We start from the raw sequence: 24,634 nt of genomic DNA, 5'->3' as shown, positions 1-24,634 counted from the left end.
TTCTTCCAAAGCCCCACTCCGTGAGACCCAGGGGGGTCTAAAGAACACCAACCATCCCGAGTAGGTCCAAACTTTGCATCCACAACTGATTTCCACCAAGCATCTCTCTCATGGACATAGCGCCACAGCCACTTCCCTAATAGAGCCTTATTGAAGAGCCTTAAATTCCTGATGCCCAAGCCACCACTTGAAATAAGGGAACAAACCTTGGACCAATTAACCAGATGAAATTTAAATTCTTCACCTATGCCACCCCACAAGAAATCTCGATACAACTTCTCTATACAACTAGCTACACTGGAAGGAATAGGGAATAGAGATAGAAAGTACGTCGGAAGATTAGAGAGAGTGCTTTTTATCAGGGTTACTCTGCCACCCTTCGACAGATACAACCGCTTCCAGCTAGCCAGGCGTCTCTCGATCTTCCCAACTACCTCATCCCAGCTAGACTTAGCCTTATAAGGAGCCCCCAATGGAAGACCAAGATACTTTAAAGGAAGAGACGAGACTCCACAACCCAGAATGCCAGCAAGATCATCCATATTATCCACAATACCCACAGCAACCAAAACTGACTTGTCCAAATTAATCTTCAAACCTGAAACAGCTTCAAAGGACAGTAATAACATTCGAAGATAGAGAAGATGATCAGGACTAGCCCCGCAGAAAACTAAAGTATCGTCTGCGAATAAAAGGTGAGAAACATTAATCACTCCATTGCTTCTAGAGCCCACAGAGAAGCCAGAGAGAAAACCCCTTTGAACAGAAATAGAGAACAGCTTACTAAATGCCTCCATCACAATGACGAACAAAAGAGGCGATAGAGGATCACCTTGTCTAATACCACGAGAGCTGCTAAAAAAACCAGAAGGGGTGCCGTTCACCAAAACCGAGAAACGCACCGATGAAATACAATGCGCTATCCATGAACACCATCTCTCCCCGAAGCCACATCTTCTCAACAAATACAATAAGAAGTCCCAGTTAACATGATCATAAGCCTTCTCAATATCCAATTTACATAATAACCCAGACTCACCTGATTTGATGCGACTATCCAAACACTCATTCGCTATAAGAACAGAATCAAGAATTTGCCTCCCTTTCACAAAAGCATTTTGAGGATTCGAAATAATCTTCGCCACCACCTTTTTGAGTCTATTAGAAAGAACTTTAGCAATGATCTTATAGACACCACTTACAAGACTAATAGGCCGAAAATCTTTAAGATCCATAGCCCCAATCTTCTTCGGAATTAAGGCTAAAAAAGTGGCATTAATGCTTTGACAAACTTACTATGAGTGTGGAAGTCCTGGAATACCCCCATGAGATCGGTCTTGATCACCTCCCAACAATCTTGGTAGAAAGCAAGAGTAAACCCATCAGGACCTGGAGCCTTATCACGATTCAAACCTTTAACCACCTCTAAGACCTCCCTCTCCTCAAAAGGAAGTTCTAACGAATAAGCTTCACCCACATCCAAACTGTCAAAAACAAGGTTATTAATCCTAGGCCTCCAACTGAGAGGTTCTGCAAAAAGAGATTTATAATATTGAGCAACATGATCCTTAATAACCTGCTGATCAGAAGAGATAGAGCCATTGACAGAGAGAGACTCAATGGAATTGGATCTCCTATTTGAATTGGCTATACGATGAAAGAATTTGGTGCATTTGTCACCCTCTTTAAGCCAAAGAGCCCTAGACTTCTGTCTCCAGCTAATCTCCTCCTGCAAAATAGAATTCTCCAAATCTCTAACAACCCCAATTTTCCTCGCCTTTTCTTCAAGAGTTAAACCCCGTTGTTCCTCCAAGCAATCAAGAGCACACAATTCTTCCATATGCATTTTCTTACGGAATTCCACATTACCAAACTCCTGTTCGTTCCATCTTTTGAGATCAATCTTCAAAGCCTTAAGCTTTTGAGAAAAGATGAAGCTGGGCGAACCTTGAAAACGATAGGACTCCCACCACAAACGCACCCTATCCACAAACCCTTCAGCCTTTAGCCACATATTCTCAAACTTGAACGGTCTGGGACCCCAATGAACACCACCACAATCAAGAAGAATAGGAAAATGATCAGAACACAGTCTTGGAAGCCTTTTCTGAAGAGAACCTGGAAACTTGACTTCCCAATCTGGAGAAACAAGAAATCTATCAAGGCGAGACCAAGAGGGGATCTCCTGATTATTAGACCACGTAAAAGGCCCTCCTACGAGAGGAAAATCCATAAGATCCTGCTCAAAGATAAAGTCCGAAAACTCCATCATAGCCGCATTAAGACGAGCATCTCTAGATCTTTCAGCAGGAAAGCGAGTGACATTGAAATCACCCCCGATGCACCATGGTAACTCCCACCAAGAAGAAAGGCCAGCCAACTCGTCCCAGAGGGAACTTCTAAGAGAGTCAAAGTTAGGACCGTAGACTCCAGCAAAAGCCCAAGAGAAATTATCAGCAACGCTTCTGAAAGAGCAGGCAACAACAAACTCACCCACATACACTTCAATCTTCTCTACAACCCTTCTATCCCACATAATCAATATACCACCAAAGGCCCCGCGAGAAGCTAAATAGCACCAATCAACAAAGTGACAACTCCACAGACTTCTCACTAAACTATTAGACACAAAATCCAGTTTAGTTTCTTGCAAGCATATAATGTCAGCCTTCCATTGCCTTAATAAATTTCTGACTTTCAACCGCTTGGCACCCTCGTTTAACCCTCTAACATTCCAAGAGAGGATTTTAGGCTTCATAAACACCACCATAAGCCCTTCCTTTGCACCTACCACGTGAGGTGCTGCCACTATGAACGTCATAATTAACAGAACAAGCTAATCTGTTTAATTCCCTTTTACCTTTGATGCTCAAGCTAGAGCTAGGATCCGCTTCCTTCTTATCATTACTGACGATGATAGCCTTGAACACAGCTGAAAGCTGATCTTCAAAGCCATCGCAAGTAATCCCCACCCATTGGCAATACACTAGAACCGCTCTCAAAAAGCCCTCTGGATTCTTCTTACTAGAAACTCCCCTGACCTTATCAATAAAAGACAGAGGTACAGGCTCTTCCTCTGGAAGTAAAGCAAGTTCTGTCCCCTTCCTAACTCCTGGACCAGAACTATGAGTCAAATCAAGTGGAGAGAGACCAGCAGAGACCAGAGAGTCCGGAGAGCCCGAACCAGCCCACACAGTCAGCATATCAAGAGAATCCTTAATGGGTTTGGCAGAATCAACCGGGTCTGTGGGAGAGATCTCCAGAACCGGAATGGACAAAACAGTCCCCGAGCTCATTATCGAGGGTCTAACTGGAACAGGGACAACAGGGACAGGATCTCCGGCAGCCTCTGGAAACTTTGGAGCCAGACCCGACTTCTCAATCATACCCCTTTCTCCCTCCGATGTTTCTCCGTCAGACTCTGGCCGAGAATCCCGCTCAGGACAAGAAGAACGCCCGACACACTGATTCCCCGGAGCATGGGTATCGGAAGAAAGAAAACCCAGCCCACCGGAGTTCTTAGGAGTTGCCGGAGAATTACCTGAGCCCACTAATCCCTTCGCCGGCGACCTACCCTCCTCGGGAGACAGAGCCCGATCTTTCAGGTCTAAGGCAATGGGCTTCGGAACCTTCTGAATCCAACGAAGCCTCCTCTTCTTCTTGGGTTTATTCTTCCTCTTCCGCCCATTAATCTTGGGCCTTAGGCCAGGCCCAAGCTCAAGAAGCCCATCACACACCCTGCTGTAAGCTTGGTCCACATCAGCCTTCAACTTCTCCAGCTGGCTTTTCCAGGTCAAAAGAGAGGAAAACCTATTCAGCTCTCCTGTCAGCTGATTTCCTGCGGAAGTCTTGCCATGGACGCAACCGGTCTTGTCACGAGCAGTAGAGACCATCTTGGCCTTCGTAAAATCAGAGCCACAACGGTAACAGTGGTCTTTACCCCCCGGGTTCGTTTGAAAAATCGCTTTTTCAGAACCACTCGAAATCGCTACCGGCAGCTTCTGCTTCTACGGGCGGTCACCCTTGTCCTCAGCCAGAGGAATCGCTGGTTGAGACTGCGACCTCTCCTCCTCCAAACGGCCGGGTCCTGAACGCAGAACTGTTGCAAAGGAAGGCACATCATCTTTGTTGATAGTTCTAGAATGATCACCTTGATCATACCCTCCAATGGCACCGTCACCATTCCTCCTTGACTTTTCTACAACTGTAGCATGACGGCCCATTCCAAACCTAAGCGGAACTTTTAGGAATGCACTGATTTTATCCAATTCAAGGACGAAACTCCTCCAGCCCCTCCCATCACGACCTTCTGGAATGAAGATAATACCTCTCCGACCACCCACCCCATAAGCTGCCACTTCAAGAAACCTTCCAGCTGCATTGCCACCTCGTCTGACTATGAGTACCTTAGACCCCTCTCTGAGAGACCTGATAAAGTCCTTCTCCTCCGGGCACCACTGCAAGTTCTCCATTGTCAACGCCAACCACTCTAAGCTTTGAGCACTAAGAAGAACCAGCCCGGAGAATGACTTCCTCCTTTCTTCCAATCTCACCATCGAAGCACCTTCTACCACCGTGAAAACGAAAGTCTTGGCCTCCACACAACACCACCGCTCCATAACACACCTCTCACTCCTGAACGTAACAAAATTCTGAATCTACTCCTACCCAACGACCCTCACGCGCCACCCCCACACTCACGCGCCACTCTTCATAAGGAGAGAGAGAGAGAGAGAATCTTCCAAGTTAAATGCAAATGATGTGGTCGAGAAGATCATCTTCAATCAGATAAGATTTGCTTACAAGAACTGAAACATACTGAGATAGACTTGATTGACTCATCTCATTTTCCTGAACATGAAATAGCAACCTTGCAATGATGCTCCAGAGTGCACTCCGTGCTTCTAGGAAAAAGCTCCCCAATTTTTCCTAATATACCTCCAGAGACCAACCCCATAAGAACATCGCGCTTCCTCAGAGCACCACCCCCCTCTTTGGATCACATACTTCAAAGCAATCACCTACCTCCATAAATAATCTTGTTCATTCCCCAACCTCCAAAGCCATTTACCGAGCAGGGCTTTGTTAAACAGAGTAAGGTTTTTGACGCTTAATCCCCCTCTCGCAATTGGAGAGCAAACAGTCTTCCAATTTACCAAATGTAAATTGTGTTCCCCGCCTGGACTGTCCCACAAAAAATCTCTCTGAAAACGCTCAAGTCTTTTGGCTAAGCCAGTTGGTAGGGGGAAGAGAGATAGAAAATAAGTGGGAATACTTGAAAGCGTACTCTTGATGAGAGTAAGGCGTCCCCCCTTAGACAAGTAAATCTTCTTCCAACTCGCCACCCTTTTTTCCATTTTCTCAATTACCCCATCCCTAATGGCTATAGATTTGAAGGGAGCACCAAGAGGAAGACCCAAGTAACGCAACGGAAGAGAAGAGATATTACAACTAAGGATATTCGCCATCCCCTCAATGTATGGGACCTCCCCACTGCAACTAACTCGAATTTTTGAAGGTTAACCTTTAAACCCGAGATGGCCTCAAAGCACAGAAGAATGTGGTCCAAATTATGAATTTGATCCACATCAGCATCACACATAATAAGAGTATCATCCGCAAACAATAAATGTGAAATCTCCAAGGGGGAGTTGTTGAGATTATCAACTCGGAAGCCAGAAAGAAAGCCCCCCTTCATTGCTCTAGAAAGCATCCTACTGAAGGCATCCATGACTAAAACAAAGAGAAGCAGAAATAGAGGATCCCCTTGGCGAAGACCCTGAGAGCTACCGAAGAAGCCATGCGGGCTGCCATTGATCAGGATCGAGAAGCGAGGCGTGGAAATACATGTCGAAATCCACTTCCTCCATTTAGGGTCAAATCCCATACGTCTCAAAATATAGAAAATGAAGTCCCAATTAACATGATCAAAAGCCTTTTCCAGGTCAAGTTTGCATAAAACCCCAGGAATTCCTTATCTCAATTTGTTGTCCAGACATTCATTGGCTATAAGAACAGAGTCTAGAATCTGACGCCCCCCAATGAAAGCATTCTGGTTGTTGGAAATAAGGTTTCCCACTATAGGCTGCAATCTTTTTGCTAGAACTTTTGCTAGGATCTTGTAAACGAGGCAAACTTTTATATCCAATAGTACGAACTTTTGTGGTAGCTTTTTACAACTTCTTTACACAAAGGTTAATTTAGCTCTTCGGAAATCAACATAACATTTAATACTTTGACTGATATATTTCATCAGAGGACTTTCTAATGTTGCAAGAATTTCATCCAAATTCTCCATCCACCTGCACTTCTAAACATTTCCCTATATTACTTTATCATCATATATCTCTCTTTCTCCCTGGAAATTAAAACTGGCATCCCCAATAATTTATTGAACCATGCAAATGAGCACAAGTATGCTTGACTTCAATGTCACATTTCATAATGCCTCCTCACTCAAGATCGCACTTAATTACAAACATATCATAATTTTGAGAAGCAAGCAACTAATGAATGAACAAATAAGAGGTGCAGACATACCAGTACTCAAGACTAGGTTCAGATGATTTATCCTCCTCTGAGAGTATGAAGTAGACAAAATCTTCATATCCCATCTTTCCCTCAACTTTACTAGTGAACTTCCTAGGAACCTGAGAAAATATTAAAGAAAAAGAAAAGGTGAGTTCTCATGTCTTCAAGAAAATAATATAAACAATGAGAGTGAGAGAGTAATTGCAAGCATTCAATGGAAGAATAATTTTCTTCCTGTGAACAGCAGGTATATTGGTCTAAAGCAACACCTAACTGACACAAACCTGAGAGAATATTCTATCAACAATCCGGTAGGTAAGCGCATGGTTACCATATCTGATAAGGTTCTCTTTGTCGATAAAAAAATCATGATCCGTATCCAGCTCCCAAAACTTGCAGTATATAACATAAAAATGTTCATAAGAGAAGTACCTGTAAAGGATGATATAAGAAAGAAAATGGTTAAAGATGCTAAAATATTGAAACCAGATATTGTGCTCAAAGCATGATTTCAAAAATATATTCTTGATTGAAATGTAATATACATTAGTTCCCAATTTAACCACATGTTAGCTTTATTTGCACACAAACTGACAGGCCTTCATTTGGTATACCTCAAAACTTTGTTGATATCCTCTTCTTCATCTGCATGTTGCATTGCATCAATTAAGTTTCCACGTTTCAGCTCCCTGAGATTTAGATGACCATTCCCAGATCTATTTATGTAGTAAAATATTCTGTATATTACAGTTTCAGCTGTCCAATGCAATAATATTTGACGTTAAAATCTTGCATCAGTTACGAAACAAATTGCACCTTTAATAGTTCTAGCACCAAACAAAAATTTAGACATCAAAACAATTTGGGCACAGACTTGGTGGATTACACAACCAGTCAGACTCATACAAAGATATTATCGCAGCCAATTTACTGACAGATAATAATGGTAACAAAAGGTCCAAGAAATTTAGGATACTGAAAACCAAGGCATCAAAAGGAATTCATTGTATGGTCATATCAATTACAAAGCTAGTTATAAATTGACAGCCTAACTATGAATCGGGCAAAAAGAAAAAAGAAAATAGTGAACATTACTTATTTACAAAACAGAACTACATCACCATATTTGAGAATAGGTCTCTATTTCAAAATCAGTATTTCTATGGTAATATTTCATTAAAAGCTGCATCGATTGACTAAATCTGAAAGCCAACATAGTATATATATATATATATATATATATATATATATATAATTGAAATTCTTTAAAAACCAAATGGTGCACCACACAAGAAGTATAAGGAGAAACACCAAATGAGAAAAAAAAAACAAAAAAAAACAAAAAAAACAAAAAAAGGATCAAAAAGTCATGAAAACTAGAAATATGAAAATAATCATAAGTAGTCATCCAATGGAAAAGGGTATTAAAGGTCTTTAAGCCCACCATCATCCTCTCACTAGCTTCAAAGCTTCGATAACTTCTCTCCAAATGCACAACGTGAGTGGAATCATCCTAAAGATCATCCTAAAGACAGCTTCACTTTGAGCACTACCAATGCTAAACCATGCTAGCCATGTGCTTAAAGATAAATTTCCATAAGGCACTAGTTGTTTCACAATGGATTAAAAGGTGGGCAATAATTTCTCCACTCTTCTTACACAAGCCACACCAATCTACCACAATGATACATCACTTAAGTTATCCTAAGTGATTATCTTACCGAAAGCGGCCGACCAAGCAAAGAAAGCCACTCTCTAAGGGGCCTTACTCTGCCCAATACAACTTCAAAGAAAAGATCGTTGTCATGGGGGATTAAGACATTTTTTTAATATATATACGCAAGAAAAATAATATCATTAAAAAAGCATAAAGCGACCCTGAGCATACTCGAAGTATACACAAAGACCACCAATACAGAATAAGCAAAACGAACAAAGAAACACCCACAGAAACCCAAAAAACAGAAGAAACATCAAGAAACCCACAATGCAAGCCCTACACCCGCAGAAACGCCCTAGATTACATCACAAGAGCCCTCTTGCCTTTACCCCGGCTAGAACAATCTCCCCTCGCATCAAAGCTTATCGAGCACTCTAAATTTTTTAGCTCCCTTCTCCCTTTCAGTTTAGAAGCAGAAACTGAAACCTCTTGACACTATCCCTCTTCAAGTAAGGGAAGAACTCCAATAACCTTAAGACATTATAGAACTATCTTACATCAAAGAACCTGATGCAGAACGCAACAGGAAGAATTTACCGGGTCCTTTAATTTTATATACATTTTCATTCGATGTATTAGTTTATGTTTTATTTAATTTTATGAGGCAGCTATTTTTCTAATTCAATAAATGGGCATTATAATTGCCCTAGGTTATGTTAGGCAAGTCAATAAAACTATGTTAGGTAAGTTAATAAATGGGCGTTGCCCTAGGGATTTTAGTTGAGGTCTATTTAAGCATATTTTGTACTCCAATGGAGACAGGCTTTGATATGGAATAAAATCGTTGAGAAACTGATTTTCTCTTCTCCCACCCCCCCCCCCCCCCCTCCCCCTCCCCTCCCCCTCTTTCTAGGCTTTTCTCTGGCTTCTTTCTCTTTCTAGCTTATTCTTCCACTCTCTCAAGCTTCTTATTCTCTTTCTTTGGCTTCATTCTCCTCACTCTCGGCTTCAACCTCCGCCAGGAGTGGTTACAGAGAGCCAATCACTGGCGTTCCTATCCCTTTAGATTAGTGTACTACCTCATGACTTCCTATGCATGTGGAGGGGAGCACAATGAGGACTTCATAACTTGCCGACGGTGGCTTAGTTTCTTTAGTGAGCTCTTATCAGAATGTTTTCGAGGCAGTAGTCCAAAAGGGGTATCTAATAAAGCCAATATCTACTTAATATAGCTAGCCATGATTTCTTGGTGAAGCCAAACATGATATAGGTGATGCTCACATTCAACAATATGTCTTCTCAAAAGAATCATTCTAGGTAGAAATGGCAGCATCTACCTTGTCCGAGAAATTCCTTGGACCACAATATGGGCAAAGAACGGTGTATCACCCACAGGCCACAACTGTGTAGCTATACTGCTGATCACAAAACACCTAACAAGGAAGAAATTTGTTTCTCCCTCTCTCTGGTAAACAAATTTCAATAGTCCATGTTCAGCTCTTCTATAGAGTGATATTTCCTTTTATAGTTTCTACAAGAAGTTGCCAGGCATCATAGATCAGGCCCAAACAATCCACTGAGACCTATGCATAGTTCTGCATAATTTTCCCATTTTTTTTCATATATAAGTAATCGAGATATCATTTAGAGCTTAAGGCACTCCCAGGTACACATGAAGTATACATGAGAAAACATCTAGCTAGAAGAAATAAATAAAATCATGATAACTAATCACCAAAGAAAAACAAAAGTCATTGTCCAAAAATACAAAATATAGAAAAATAACGACACAATCTCCTCCAAAGTCCTATCACGGTTCTCAAAACTTCTGTCATTCATTTCTCTCTATAAACACCACAAAAGGCACCATCTTCCACACAACAACACTCCGAGCACTACCGACAGTCCATCAACACGCATTTAAGTCGACTAAACGTCTAGGCATAACTCAAGACAGCCCAAATCAACTAAAGAAAACATTCCACAAGGCACTGACAACCTCACAATGGAGAAGAAAATGGTCTACAAGTCCTATCACGGTTCTCAAAACTTCTATTATTCATTTCCCCCTATAAACACCACAAAAGGCACCAGGTTCCACACAACACTCCGAGCACTACCGACAGTCCATCAACACGTATATAAGTCAACTAAAAGTTTAGGAATAACTGAAGACAGCCCAAATCGACTAAAGAAAACATCCCATAAGGCACTGACAACCTCACAATGGAGAAGAAAATGGTCTACAAGTTCCCCATTCTTTTTACACATACAACACCTATCAATCACGATGACATGTTTTCTCAGATTGTCTATGGTAAGGATCTTTCCTTAGGCCGCCGACCAAACAAAAAATGCCGTCTCAAAGGAACCTTATTCCGCCACACACTACACTCTTCCATGGAAAGTGAGAGCCATCATTGCGAACCAAGACACTTTAGAAGGACCTAACAATAGACAAACCTCTTTTGGAAGGAACCCACCAAATCTTGTCTTCACCTTCCCGTCTCACTCTAGATGAATACAACACCATAAAGAACAAGGCAAAGATGTCTATCTCCCAGTCATGAACCGCTCTAGCAAAGTTTACATTACATTGAATGGAGCCGCCCAAAAGCTCCAAGTGCGCACAACATAAGCATCTTTTGCACAAGCAATGCCAAATAACTCTGGAAAGGCTCATTAAGGGCCAAATCCCCACACCACAAATCATGCCAAAAACTAACCCTTGAGCCATCTCCCACCTCAAATCCGGTATGCCTAGAGAACTTCCCCAACCCCGCCTAATATTCTTCCCTAAACCAACCCCATACATCCTCGAAGGCTCATTAGAACACCACCCACCCCCTAAACTACCAAATTTAGAGTCCACCACAACTCTTCACCAAGCCTCCCTCTCATGCGCAAAGCGCCAAAGCCATTTCCCTAATACGGTTTGCCACATTCGCAGGGAGATAAAAGAGGGGCATGAAGGGCACATTTGGGTGTGCAATTTTTTTGTATTATATTCTACTATTCTTTACCATATTCAAAATTGCGAATACCGAGAAAATTTATTTTTTGAAATTATGTTTGGATGGTTTAGAAAACCTGAGACAAAATTGAAAAGAGTTGAATAAAACTCGGGTAGGATTCAAATTTAGCAAAACAACCCAAACATGTATTTCAAAAATAAAAAAAATGTGTTACCCAAACATGCCCGAAGTATATAGGTAAATTGGAAAGTGTACTCTTAATCAGGGTAACCCTTCCACACTTAGACATCATTTTCCAACCAGCCAACTGATGCTTTATCTTAACAATAACATCGTTCCAAATAGATTTGGCCTTGTAGGAGGGCGGCCCCCAAAAGAAGACCAAGATACTTCAAAGGCAAAGGGGGAAACCCCACAACCCATAATACCTACCAATCCATCTACATCAACGACATCACCCACAGGAACCAATTCTGACTTAGCCAAGTTCTTCAAGCCTGAGACAGCTTCAAAGCATAAAAACACGCACCGCAAATGACGTAGAAGATCTGGGTCAGCCCCACTGAAAACCAAGGTATTATCCACAAACAGAAGGTGAGAGATATCAATCCTTGTCCCCACAGAGAAGCCAGATAGCAGTCCTCCACTCACTACAATAGATATCATCCTACACAACGCCTCCATCACGATGACAAGCATTAAAGGGGACAGAGGGCTCCCTTGTCTCAAACCATGGGAGCTACTAAAAAAAACCCGGTGGGGGTTCACCATAATCGAGAACTGCACCGTTGAAACACAATGAAGTATCCAAAAGCGCCACTTCCCCCCAAAACCACACCTCCTTAGTATGTACAACAGAAAATCCCAGTTAATATTGATCATAGATAATTTTCACCATGAAAAATGGATAAACAAACGTTTGACAGTTCTAAGATGCAACTAGCTCGAACTATTGTTTTCAGTTTTTAAGCAAACTATGAGCAATTTATATGCTAAAAATAAAGGGCGACAGGCCCAAATAAAACTTAAGTAGATCCAACTCAATTACATTGACAAACAAACAAATTAAACATTAGTGTATCTAATGTATGAGAAGATGGTTTATGAAAATTGTACAAACTCTGTACAATAAAAATTTCAGTTTTTATCAGAAAAATCTGAGCAGGTTTTATGATAATAATGAACAGCAAATGACCCAAAAAAAACTTAAGATTCCAACACTGGTTATTAAGAAAGGCCTAAAATTCCTACTTGTCAATGACCCAGCTATAATTGTAATTTTGTTTTCAACAATATATAGTTTTAACTAAACATATTTGTTAATTAACCTAATATTTTACTTATTTGACAGTATATGGTTTGACTAGACATATCTGTTAACTAACCTAATATTTTACTTATTATTATGCTGATCAATAATAATAATAATAATAATAAAGAGATCTGGGAGCGCTACTACATGGAAGATGGTGCCTATTTGCCTTTTTTGGTGTATTTGGAGAGAGAGAAACCTTAGGCATTTTGAGAACCTAGAGAGCTCCCTAGAGGAGGTGCTAGAGTTATTTCTCCATACCTTGTATGTCTGGTCGATGGCTTATCTGTACCCTTTATCTATCAGCTTTGCTGAATTTCTTGCTTCTTTTTCGCTTTCTAGTTAGGTGTTTCCTGTTGTATACTTCTAGTGTACGTTGGGGCGCCTTACGCTTTCAATAAAACTATCATTACTTATCAAAAAATAATAATAATAATAAAAAGCACATTTTTTTTTTTAGGTTTTCTTTTTTTGGGTGGGTGAATCCGCCCGTGGGGGGGGGGGGGGGGGGGGGGGGGGACCAGCCGACCAGGCACACCTGTGGAAAAAAAAATTACAAGAATCCCTTCACAATTAGAAGTAGCATTACACACTGTTATAACCTAGAAGTATCGTGTGTTTATCTCACAATATCTACTGCTTAGTAATGTTATAGGTGAAAGATCATAAATTCTGCAGCCAAACCCATTCAATTCTCTATCCTCACTAAACAATATAGTTTTATATTACAATTGTGAGGAATTTTAATACATTACTACCCCAGCTTTTAGTAGAATGCCATAGTAGAAAAGATATTGTGGTATTTGACATAACAAATGTTACATAATGGGTAGCAGTTGTAATTTTATCAGACAATGAGCTAATACAGATGGTTGGAATTGCCACAAATCGTTGAATAACGGTGTTGAGGCATGAACTCATGAGGGTGACAGTGTTGAGTTCACCCTTGTAAAGATGAGTCATATAAATAGTAGTCTTCGTTTCTGAACAAAGTTACCAGTTCTAATATGAAGATTATGTATCACACATTCAAAAAGAAATGCACCCTTGGAGAGGAAACATGCTGAACCAAATCTACCTACAAATATTAACATAGATATATGATTTGGATATTCAGATAATTTGGGTGCCATCAATCAAGAAACAATCAGACCAGCCAATAACAAAAACGTCTGTACCCAACGGCCAACACTCTCCAAGGGGAGGATGTAGCTTTTGCAGTAAAAATAATTTTTTTTTGAAAAAAAATTGTTTACAACTGCATCGAACTCACAGAACATCTAAAGCTGACTACTAGGCTGAGAACAAACCGTATCTTTCCTGAAACTCTGGTGTGCTCTGTAAAAACTCCAACCCTGGATGAGTTGCCAAAAGTTCTCGAAGCACAGGTTTGAAGTCATCCTGATGCCAAGTTTGGACATTCTCAAACATAAACATAAATAGGAAAAACATAACATGTGCAAGAACAAAATCTGAAATTATTTAATACCACAAATAACATTGAATTAATTGACCAGTAAGATACTAGGCTGCAAAAGGTACTTCACGTTTTGAATGAAAAACATAAAAGGAGAAGAATAGAGTCATAGAACAAAATAAATTACCTGAGTAAGGAATTCGGCATCTGGTTGCTTCAAGATGGTATATATTTGAGTTGCTATATCCATTGTCAACAAGTTGCCATTAACCCAATAATCAACAAAAGCATCCCTACAAAATGTTTTTTTTTTTTATAAGTAATTTCAAATTCAATAAAAAAGCGCAGAGGGGCGCAACCCTAATACACGGGAAGTATACAAGAGTGCCCCTAAACGGGAGGAACAGCTAATAAATTTAAAAAATCTACAAAAGTAGAAACACCTAGGTGGCAAAGACGGGACGCTATCCAAAGATAAAAAAAATGTTAGAAACACCTACAAAATGTTAGTTAAAAAATTAAGCTAAATTAAAAGACAAAATAGTCTGCAAAGAGCACACAACTCAACAGCATATTCAAGAAAAACTTCAACAATCATTACTCAAACCTCAAACAATGCTTTCCTTTCCCAGGGCTCCTAATCTATTTATTCCATAACAAGCAAAAGAGCACTATAAAAGCTAGTACTCAACAAGACTCAAAATAGAAAGTACCTTGAAACGTGTAAAAATATGGACAAGTTAAATAAAAACCATACTAACAAATAAACAATAGAGGGATTGTAAGTAGCACCACATTGCAGTTTCTTTTCTTTCTTCTTATTATTAAATCAATCTCATTAGAAAGCGCAAAGGGGCACAACCCAAGCAAACACGGAGTATACACGAGAGACCCCCAATTAGGGAGAAAAAGAAGAACACTAGTCCAAAAATTCCGTAAAATTCGGGTTTTGTTGGTTCTATTGGGTTTTAGCGGGTTAGCTTTGGTTGTTTCTATGTATACTTCTTGTGTACTTAAGGGCGCCTTACGCTTTCTTTAATAAAGTATTCTTACCTATCAAAAAACTCTAATCTCTCACAATCTTTGAAACTCCTCATATTCCGCTCTCTCTGAATGCACCACTTAAGCACAGAGGAGCCATCCTCCAAGCTTCTAACATGCAACAGCTTCACAATTAACCTCGCAAGCCAACAACTACACCACCCTTCTAGGCATGACCTACTCAACACCAAAAAGACGGAAGATAAAAACCCACTAGTCTCTAGCCACTTCACAATGGAGAAGAAAGTGATTTATGGTTTCCCTGCTCCTCTCGCACAAGCAACACCAATTCACCACTACAACGTGCCTCTTTCTCAAGTTATCCAAAGTAAAAATCTTCCCTAACGACGCCGTTCACACAAAGAACGCCACTCTTGAAAAAGCCTTAATTCTCCAAATGCTCTTCCAAGGAAATGGGGAGCCAGCGGGAGTGCAAAGCAGATGATAGAAATATATTTTTTTGATAAATAATTCATATTCATTAAAAGCATAAAGGGGCGCAACACGAATACACATAAAGTATACAAGAGAACCCCTAATGTAATGATAATGATGATAGAAAGATCTGACCTTGAACTTCTACCTTATAGAAGGGATCCAACGGATTTTATCCTCTCCACCTCGTCCCAACTTAAGAGTACAAAAGATCAAAGAACTAAGTGACTTAAGTCTACATCCCAATCATGCATTAGTCTAGTAAAAGAAATACTCCACTGAAGATTGCCGTTAGAAAACTACACATGATCCACCCCCATAGCCTCCTTATGACGAGCAGTACCAAACAATTCCGGAAAAGAAGCCTTCAGGGGATGATTCCCACACCACAACAAAACTTGATCTTAGACCCGTCTCCCACCTCATATTTAACAAATCTAGAAAAAACACCACACCCTATCCTAATGTTTTTCTGCACCCCCACCCCTCCTTGGAACACGATCCTCCCCTCATGCTACCATATTTGATTTCCACCACCAATCTCCACAAAGCCTCCCTCTTTGTGGCAAAACGCCATAACCATTTCTACAAGAGAGCTCAGTTAAACTGAATCAGGTTTCTAACCCTCAAACCTTTTTTTTAATAAATAATCGATATTTCATTAAAAAGGCGCAACTCAAATATACAGGAAATAAAAAAGAGAAACACCAACAAAGACCAATCGAAATTTCTAACCCTCAAACCACACCAACTGACTCGATGGAATTTGAACTCGTCAGCAACTCCACCCAACAGAAAATTCCTCCAAAGTTTCTCAATCCGATTAGCAAAATTAGTAAGTGTGCAAATTCGAAAGAGTTCTTTTGATCAGTGTCAACCTACTACCCCTTTGACAAATAAATCTTCTTCCAACCAGCCAAACAACGTTCAATTTTTTCAACAATGCCATCTCATATTGACTTAGTCTTGTACGAAGCCCCCAAAAGAAAGACCCAAACACTTCGTAGGCAAAAAGAGGACACCCTACAACCAAGGATACGAACCAAACCTCCAACATCATCCACATCGCCAACAGGGACCACATTACAATTTCATGAATGATAACCTGTTAAATTAACTGTAATATTATCCTACTTCAAAGCTTAATCTATGAAATGGTTAAAGCCTGGTGAATAAATAAAGTGCGAACACTTTCCCTTAGATGAGAAAAGCTACCCCACCAAACTTCAATGGGAGCCAATCCCTTAGAATTTTTTTTTTTTTGATAAGTCAGAGAAATATCATTAAAAAGCGCAAAGCGTAATCAAGTATACAAGAAAGGCATCTAAGAGGAAGAAGAAAACAAAAAAAGGAAATCATTAAAACTAAACACTAAAGGTGCGAGGAACGCAGCCGACCAAGAGTACAAAGAATGAAAGAAAAAGGAAATGAGTTCCTCAGTGGTTCTTTCTGTGTCCTCGAACTGTCTATCATTGCGTTCCCTCCCTGCCAATCCCTTAGAATTATCCTTGGAATAATGAATTCTGAACAGAATGAAACTAAGAGATAAGCATGTCTCTTAGATGAAAAGGTCTACTGGACTAGTATGACCCATAACCACAAGTTTAGGCTTCCACAAGCTAGTCATTCTTCTTCTTCTTCTTCTTTTTCTTTTCTATTTTTTTTTTCCCCAGTAAATCAATCTCATTAGAAAACGCAAAGAGGTGCAATCCAAGTTTTTTTTGATAAGTAAGAAGATTTAATTAAAAACCATAAGGCGCCCCTAAGTACACCGGGAGTATACACAAGAACCACCAAAGCCAGCCCACAAAAGGGAAGAAAAAAAAAAACCCAAACAAACCCACAAGGATCACCCCTAAAACCCAAAACCCACAAGGAGCACCTATAACACCAAGAGCCCAAAAAATAGAAGAAGCCCCCATCAAACACTCAAGTATACATGAAGTATACAAGAAAGACCTCAATTAGGGAGAGGAAGAAGAACACAACTCCAAAAATTCTGAAAATTAGAAAAGCAAGAATTGTTGTAAGCCGCCATCCAAACATAGAGAAATTTGAACATAATAGCTTTTAACTCTTAACACCGTTCTCTCACAATCTTCGAAGTTCCGAGCATTACACTCTCTTCAAATACACCACATTAAGCACAAAGAAGCCACCCTCCAGGCTTCCCAACTGACTTTTCCAACACGCCAACAATCCACCATCCTTTGAGGCATAACCCCTCCAAACCAAAAAGATGAAAGATTGAAACCAATAAATCTCTAGCTACTTGACAACAAAGAAGAAGATGATCTATGGTCTCATCGCTCTTCTTACACATGCAACACCAATTCATCATTATGACGTGCCTCTTTCTCAAGTTGTCCAAAGTTAAAATCTTCCCCAAAGTCGTTGTTCATACAAAAAACGCCACTCTCGAATGAGCCTTATTTCTCCAAATGCTCTTCCAGGGCACAAGGGGCAAAGCACATGATAAAAGGATCTAACCACGAATGTGCGCCTTTTGGAAGGGATTCAACCAATTTTACCCTACCCACCTCATCTCAACCTAAGAGAATACAAGAAGTTAAGGAACAAAGAGACCAACCCCACCTCTAAATTGCACTGGTTTGAAAAAGTAATATTCCACTAAAGAGTGTCATCAATAAACTACACATGTTCTGCCACCGAAGCCTCCTTATGGCAAGCTAAACAACTCAGAAAAAAACTGCCTTCAGGGTTGCTCACCACACCACAAATCACGACATAACCTGAATTTAAACCTTTCTCCCAACTCAAATAGAATGAATCTAGAGAAAACCTCCACCCCCTCCTAATGTTTTTCCACACACTAACCCCAAAAGACCCAGCAACCTCATTGGAACACCACCCTTACCACATACCATCAAATTTAGCTTCCGCCACCAATCTCCAGGCCTTCCTCTCCACGGCGAAACGCCATAAGCATTTCCCCAAGAGAACTCGACTAAACTGAATCAAGTTTCTAACCCCCCAAACCACCAACAAAAATCAAAGTATAACTCTTAGGCCAACTAACAAGATGAAATTTAAACTCTTTACCAACTCCACTATAACACTCTGGTCCCATACTAAGAAGATGAGTAGCCTTCATAAAGACTGTGGTTTATAAAGACATTCATGGGTGCTACTGTAATACCACAGTCTCATATTAGGAAGATGAGCCCACATAGAGTGGGTGGTTTATAAAGATACCTATGGATGCTAAGTCTCACATTGCTTCCTTACTGAACTTTATAAATGATTCCAGGGAAACTCCAATTTGACTAGTCCTTTTGGAGTGATAGCACTGATGTGGCTAGCACTTTTCCCTTAGTCGTTACAAATGGTATCATATCTACCTAGTAATGCCATGTGGTACTGTCAGCACTGCATGACATAGATCTAACGAGGACAGTTTAAGGGGGGGAGTTTGTAACACCAGCCTAGTCTCATATTAGAAAGATAAGTAGCCCACATAGAGAATGCGTGGTTTAATAAAACATTCATAGGTGCTAAGTCTCACATTGCTTATTTACTAGATGAAACTGGACTTTATAAGTGATTCTAAGGAAGCTCCAAATTGACTAGTCCTTTTAGAGTGATAGCGCAGATGTGGCTAACACTTAGGTCGTTGCATCTACCCCACAAAAAATCTCGCAAAAGTTTCTCAATACGGTTAGCAACACCAACGGGGATGGGAAAAAAGGATGGATGATATGTAGCCAAGTTGGTGTTGAGTACTTTTAACTAGCGTCAACCTACCACCCTTAGACAAATAAAGCCTCTTCTAACCAACCAAATGTCGTTCCATCTTTTCAGTAATGTCATCCCAAATTAATTTAGTGTTATACGAAGCCCCCAAAGGAAGACCCAATACTTCATATACAAAGAGAGCACCCGACAACCAAGGTTACAAGCTAAACCTCCAACATCTTCAATGGCGCCAACAAGAACTAACTCTTTTTTTTTTTATAAGAGAATTTTTATAAAAGATGAAGGTGCCCCTGAGTATACAAAGATTATACAAAAGGACGCAAAAACAAAGAACAAAAAAGACGAGATACAAGAAAAAAAAAACCACCCACAAAGACCCAACCATAGCAGAAAACCCAAAGCACCCCAACAAAAACCCAAAACCCTCTATAACATTACATCATAACAACCCTCTTGCTTTTGCCCCGAGTAAAACCAAGACTCCTAACATCATAATTGATATTGCACTCAAGGTTATGAAGTTTTCTAGTCCCTTTAACCTTAGAAGTGGAGACTGGGACCTCAAGACGCTGCCCCTCAACCACTTGAGCCATGACATCCAAAAAACCCTTTACATTCCCCTCAAAGGAAATCCCCACACTTTGGAGGCACAATGCAGCGTCGAACATTGCCCCGGGAGAACCTACAACCTCTTCGGAAACACCTCCCCTCGAAGATTCACCCACCTCAAGCGGCAGAGAAGAATGGTTGCGCGGAAGAAGGAACCCACGCAGACAAAAGCTGACCGGAGGCTCCATAACTGCCACAGACTTCAAAGGTGGCAAAGGATGATGGCCCAACGGAGAAGGAGAGGCGGTGATCACCGCCAAAGAGTCAACTAACAAAAACTTGTTCAGACGCGCATCCTTTCGCTTCCGAGAATACTTCATCACCGACTTAGACTTTGATGGATAGATATGCGGCCTAGACTCCAACTTCACGAGAAGCGAAAGACGAAGCAGTTCACCCGAATCTTCTGCCCCTAAGGAAAAACTAGGAAAAGCTGACCCACAGCCTGTTTTCCAGGCCAGGGGAACTTTCACCTGACCCGGAGCCACAGCAAGAGAAGCTTGTTGCAAAGAACACAAGACCCTTGAGAAGTCATGGACAGAAACTAGATCCGGGGCAAGTGAACCAAGGCCTTGTCTCAGTAACTCTAGAGAACAGAGGGGAGGGACCAGTGAAGAAGGTGTTAGACCCAATATAGCAGAGACCTCACCCGGCCTGGACAAAGACCCAGCCAGACCAGAAGCACCACTGGCATAATCTGAAGACACTGGAGAAGACACCCGGCTAGAGGACGCTAACTGGGATGAGAACCAATCCCCACTAAAGCAAACCCAACCAGGGGCAACTCAACAACTGCCGGAGAAGCCACCGGCGCAGCAGACAACCGGCCAGAGAAAAGGCCATTGAAGGCAAGGAGACGCTCTGACCCGATAGATCAAAACCCACACCCGATGAGAAAGAATCGGAACCAGAACCCGGAACAAGACCCGACTTATTGGCCTTCTTAATGCTTGGCCTAAAGCCCCATTTCCTGTATCCAACCCGCAATCAATCCCCTCTAACCACAAAATAAACTTTCTTAAAAACCCGGCCCTATCCCCTATTGCCTAAGAAGGGTTTCAGCCCAACAAAAAAAAATGCCCAAATTACGTTTGGACTCGCAAACCCAATCCAACCAAACACCAAAGATCTCGGGAAGCTTCCTAAATATCCCTTTCCCCTCTTGGCCCTAAGCTTCACCTGCACATACGACGTCATGCCTGCCTCTGCTGGAGCCTCTATTGCTGCTTCGAAACCTAGAATCTCTGATGTTGCTTCGATCCAAGGAGTCATTAACATGACGGTCAATACCCAAAGGAACAATCGAGGACATCTCCAAGGCAAAACAGTCCAACGCGCGCCGGACCGTCGCATGCTCCAGACTTAGCAGAAGAAGCTTCTCCACCTCACACCAAATCACCTCCGTTGACTGGACCAGAAGCCCACCACCGATGAAAGGGAAGGTAGGCTTCGAACTCACCACCTCCGCAAACGAAAGAGGACCTGCTACCTTTCCCTGGCAATCGCCCACCAACAAACAGAGCCTTGACCGTGGCTTCAGGAAAAGTCAGGGCTTTACTCAGCTCCCCGGAAACAAGGCTGCAGCCCCGCCCATCCCGGCCTTCAGGAAACATGGTCTTCCCTCTCCGACCGCCCAATGCGTAGACCACCACCTCCAAAAACCGACCACATTTGTTTCCACAACTCTAAACGATTATCACCTTCAAGACTTCCCTAAAGGATTTAACAAAATCCTCCGAAAATGCCTCTTCCACCATTGAAACCAGCCACAAGGTGCATCGCAAGCTTAACAGAACAAACCCAAAAAACCCTTTCCCCTTTTCCACCATCCTTAACTCATCTAACCCATTCGCCACCGAGAAGAGGAAAGATTTAGCCTCCACAAAGAAACGGCTCTCCATCCCCAAACTTTTACGGCAACCCCAGAGGAGTCGCGGCAGCTACTCTACCTCAAGGCGATTTACATGGCCACAATTGCGAGAAATCTAGTTGTTTCAAATCTCCAAGAAAAAAATGAAGCAATCATTTTTTTTTTTGATAAGTAATTGCAAATTTATTAAAAACAGCGTAAGGCGCCCCTAGTACACACGGAGTATACAAGAAGCAACAGCCTCACAACCGACCCGACAAGGAACAGCCCACAAAACCACCCAACCCTAAGCCCCTAAGCCCCTAAAGCTCACAATCTTCAATCATATCCCATCGCCTATGTTCCTCATCAAGGGCAGAGAGGAAATCCATAGATCTATCCCCCTTTTCCCCGAAATACAAAGAGCAAGCCATAGACAACTCCAAATGAGATAAAGGCTTCTTCCCTTTACTTTTTTCCTGAATTAAATGCTTGAAGGTGGGAACATCCAGGGAGGAGGAAGGAAGAATCCTCCCTTCCGGCGAGCCCATCTCAATGGAAAGTTTTGGACCCACGGCAGAATCCGAGCCCAAATATGACAAGTCCGAGCCCATGTTCGATCCCTGACAAATCCTCCGACCGGCTTTCCTACGACTAGAGGGATAGTTCGCGTCACCATAGTTGATGGAACTCTGCAAATTAAGAAGTTCCCTTTTTCCTTTAGACTTCTGGCGCGCAAAAACCTGGAACTCCTCTTCCATGGCGTCCCGAACAGCCAAAGCCCCCTCCCCAAAATCTCCATCCAACGCCCAATAATCTAAAGGCAAAACTTCCGAATAATCATCTTCATCCTCCTCCCGTACTACAATCTCCCCATTGTTGACCACCTGAGGCACCACCGTTGGGACTGAAATCGGGGGAAGATTAAGAAACCCCTTCCTAAAAAGGCCCTGACTCACTGACATCGTTGCCTTCTTTATTGCAGGATTTTTTACCGCCTTCTCCGCTGGCGGCACTTGACCTGAGACCCCCTTATCAACAAAACCAACTGACATCTTCACAGCTTGCAAAGAGTCAGAAAGTAGCCCATCATCCCACTTTACAGAATTCCTTTCCCTCAATTTTCTCGCCCTTCTGTAGTAACACTGGAAAGGCTTAGAGTCCATCACAGGGAGGGGAGAACGCAGCTTCTCTCCTAAAAGAGTAGCACCAGCGAGAGACGGAGCGGCAAAAGAGTGATTAGGATACTGAATCTTCCCCAAAGGCATAAACTTGAAAGAAGTAGTAGAACCCACCGGAAGACCCAACTCCAGCGCCGGAGAAGGGGGGAAACCGAACATGATAGTGCTGTTCGTCTCACCCCCGAACAGAAACACCGATCTTGAATCTGTCCCTGTAACAATCGCCGATAAGGACTCCGGCCTAGGATAGATCTCAGCCGAAGAAGCTGGACTCACGCCCGCTTTATCTCCCACCGTTGACACCTTCACACCCCCAGGAAGAATCCGATTCGGCACCAACCCAGAGGACATCTCAGGTGCTCGTCTCCTCTCCTTTGAGTGGATGCATCTTTCACCACTCAAAGACCCAGACGACGTCGGAGGAACAGAGTTCGCCGGCGACGGCAGATCCGCACTCGGCAGTGGAGAGACGAACGCAGTAGTCGGCTCAGAGCAGTCTCCGCTCAAAAGGTCCCCACTGGGAACCACCAACTCCGACGAAACGACATTGCACAGCCCAGAAGAATCCACCGACGTCGTCTCCGGCAACAACGACAGAGAAGATCTAGGTTTCGGCACGAAGCATCCCAAGCGCAAACCATTCCTTGCAAGACGACCCAGTATCTTGTTAACAGCCCGGCCCAAAGCCTTGTTGGACCCTATGACCCGCTTACTCCACGTGCGCAACTTAGAGATTTCAAATTTCAAACTCGCACGTGGACGATAAGGCTTACCCAGTGGACGGTGATGCTGGTCCTTACCCAACGGATCGAACGGCTCCAAAGAAGAACAGTCCAACGCCATCCTCAGATCTGCATCTAGCACCCTCGCCGCCGGAAGGAATTCAGGCTCACAGTGAACCACTGGCACAACCTTACTCCCGGAGGAATTACCCCCCATGATAGGCCCCTTCTTCACGACATCGAACGATCCTGCCTTCAACACCTCCACAAAAGAGGACCCCTTCGAAAAGGGAACCAAACTCGGCCAAACCTCAACTGCCTTCCCCTTCTTCTCCACCAGTTCATGTAAGGACCCATTCTCCCCGCCCACAGAAACAGAGAAAAGAGCAGCGGACTTCCTCAGCTCTTCGGAAAATTTGATCCATCCCCACCCTCCACGTCCCTCAGGAATCAGGATAAACCCTTTCCGACCACCCATCCCGAAAGAAGCTACTTCTAAGAAACGGCCGGCTTGGTTACATCCTCTCCGAGCGATCAGAACTCTCGAACCTTCCCTGAAAGATTTGATGAAAGCTTGATCTTCCGGAACACCCACAAGTGACTCCAACGTCGAAGCCAACCACTCAGTGCTCGAGTGATTGATGAAAATAACGCCGGAGAAACTTTTTCTCTTCTCCCCCACCCTCATCGTCGACGCCCCATCCAGAACCGAGAAGACAAATGTCTTCGACTCCACGATAAAACTAATCTCCATCTCAAAAAACAGCCGGAACCCAAGCGGCTGACCCAGCGGACGATCACATTCTCGACGGACAGGAGCCAACCCACCTGTAGACGCCCCTTCGCGATCTACTATCGCGACCCACGATCACCAAACGCTCAGGAACTCGCCCCGCACAGCAACCGGAAGTCTGAAAGGCGAAACCAAAATAAACCCCCAACGTAACGCGCTCACACGCGCCGCTCCTAGGTCGGAGAGAGAGAGAGAGAGAGAGAAAAACTATATCACATTATGCAGAAACTATATCACATTAGCACTGAAGCAATCATTATTCAGAGAAACATAACTCCGCATGTGGTTTCTACAATTGGAATGATTTCGACAAGTTAATCTTCAACCCTAATTCAATAAAACTTATTATTATTCATCAAAAAAAAAAAAATCTTCAACCTCGAAACAAATTC

The 24,634-nt window shown here is 42.3% G+C and overlaps 1 protein-coding gene across 1 annotated transcript in view; it reads right to left on the bottom strand.

Moving 5' to 3' along the window:
• The window catches only part of LOC133851066 (serine/threonine protein phosphatase 2A regulatory subunit B''beta-like), a 35,461-nt gene that overhangs the window by 6,075 nt on the left and 4,752 nt on the right, over positions 1–24,634 (bottom strand). The window contains exons 5-9 of the mRNA XM_062287370.1: positions 14,083–14,188; positions 13,789–13,879; positions 7,146–7,287; positions 6,816–6,963; positions 6,541–6,650 (exon numbers count right to left, since the gene is read on the bottom strand). Coding sequence (XP_062143354.1) covers positions 6,541–6,650; positions 6,816–6,963; positions 7,146–7,287; positions 13,789–13,879; positions 14,083–14,188 — 597 coding nt within the window. The remainder of the gene's footprint in view (positions 1–6,540; positions 6,651–6,815; positions 6,964–7,145; positions 7,288–13,788; positions 13,880–14,082; positions 14,189–24,634) is intronic.

Source organism: Alnus glutinosa, chromosome 12 (assembly GCF_958979055.1).
Source record: "Alnus glutinosa chromosome 12, dhAlnGlut1.1, whole genome shotgun sequence".
NCBI lineage: Eukaryota > Viridiplantae > Streptophyta > Magnoliopsida > Fagales > Betulaceae > Alnus > Alnus glutinosa.
Note: the sequence above shows the minus strand (reverse complement) of the source record. Positions and strands in the feature narration are given on the sequence as shown.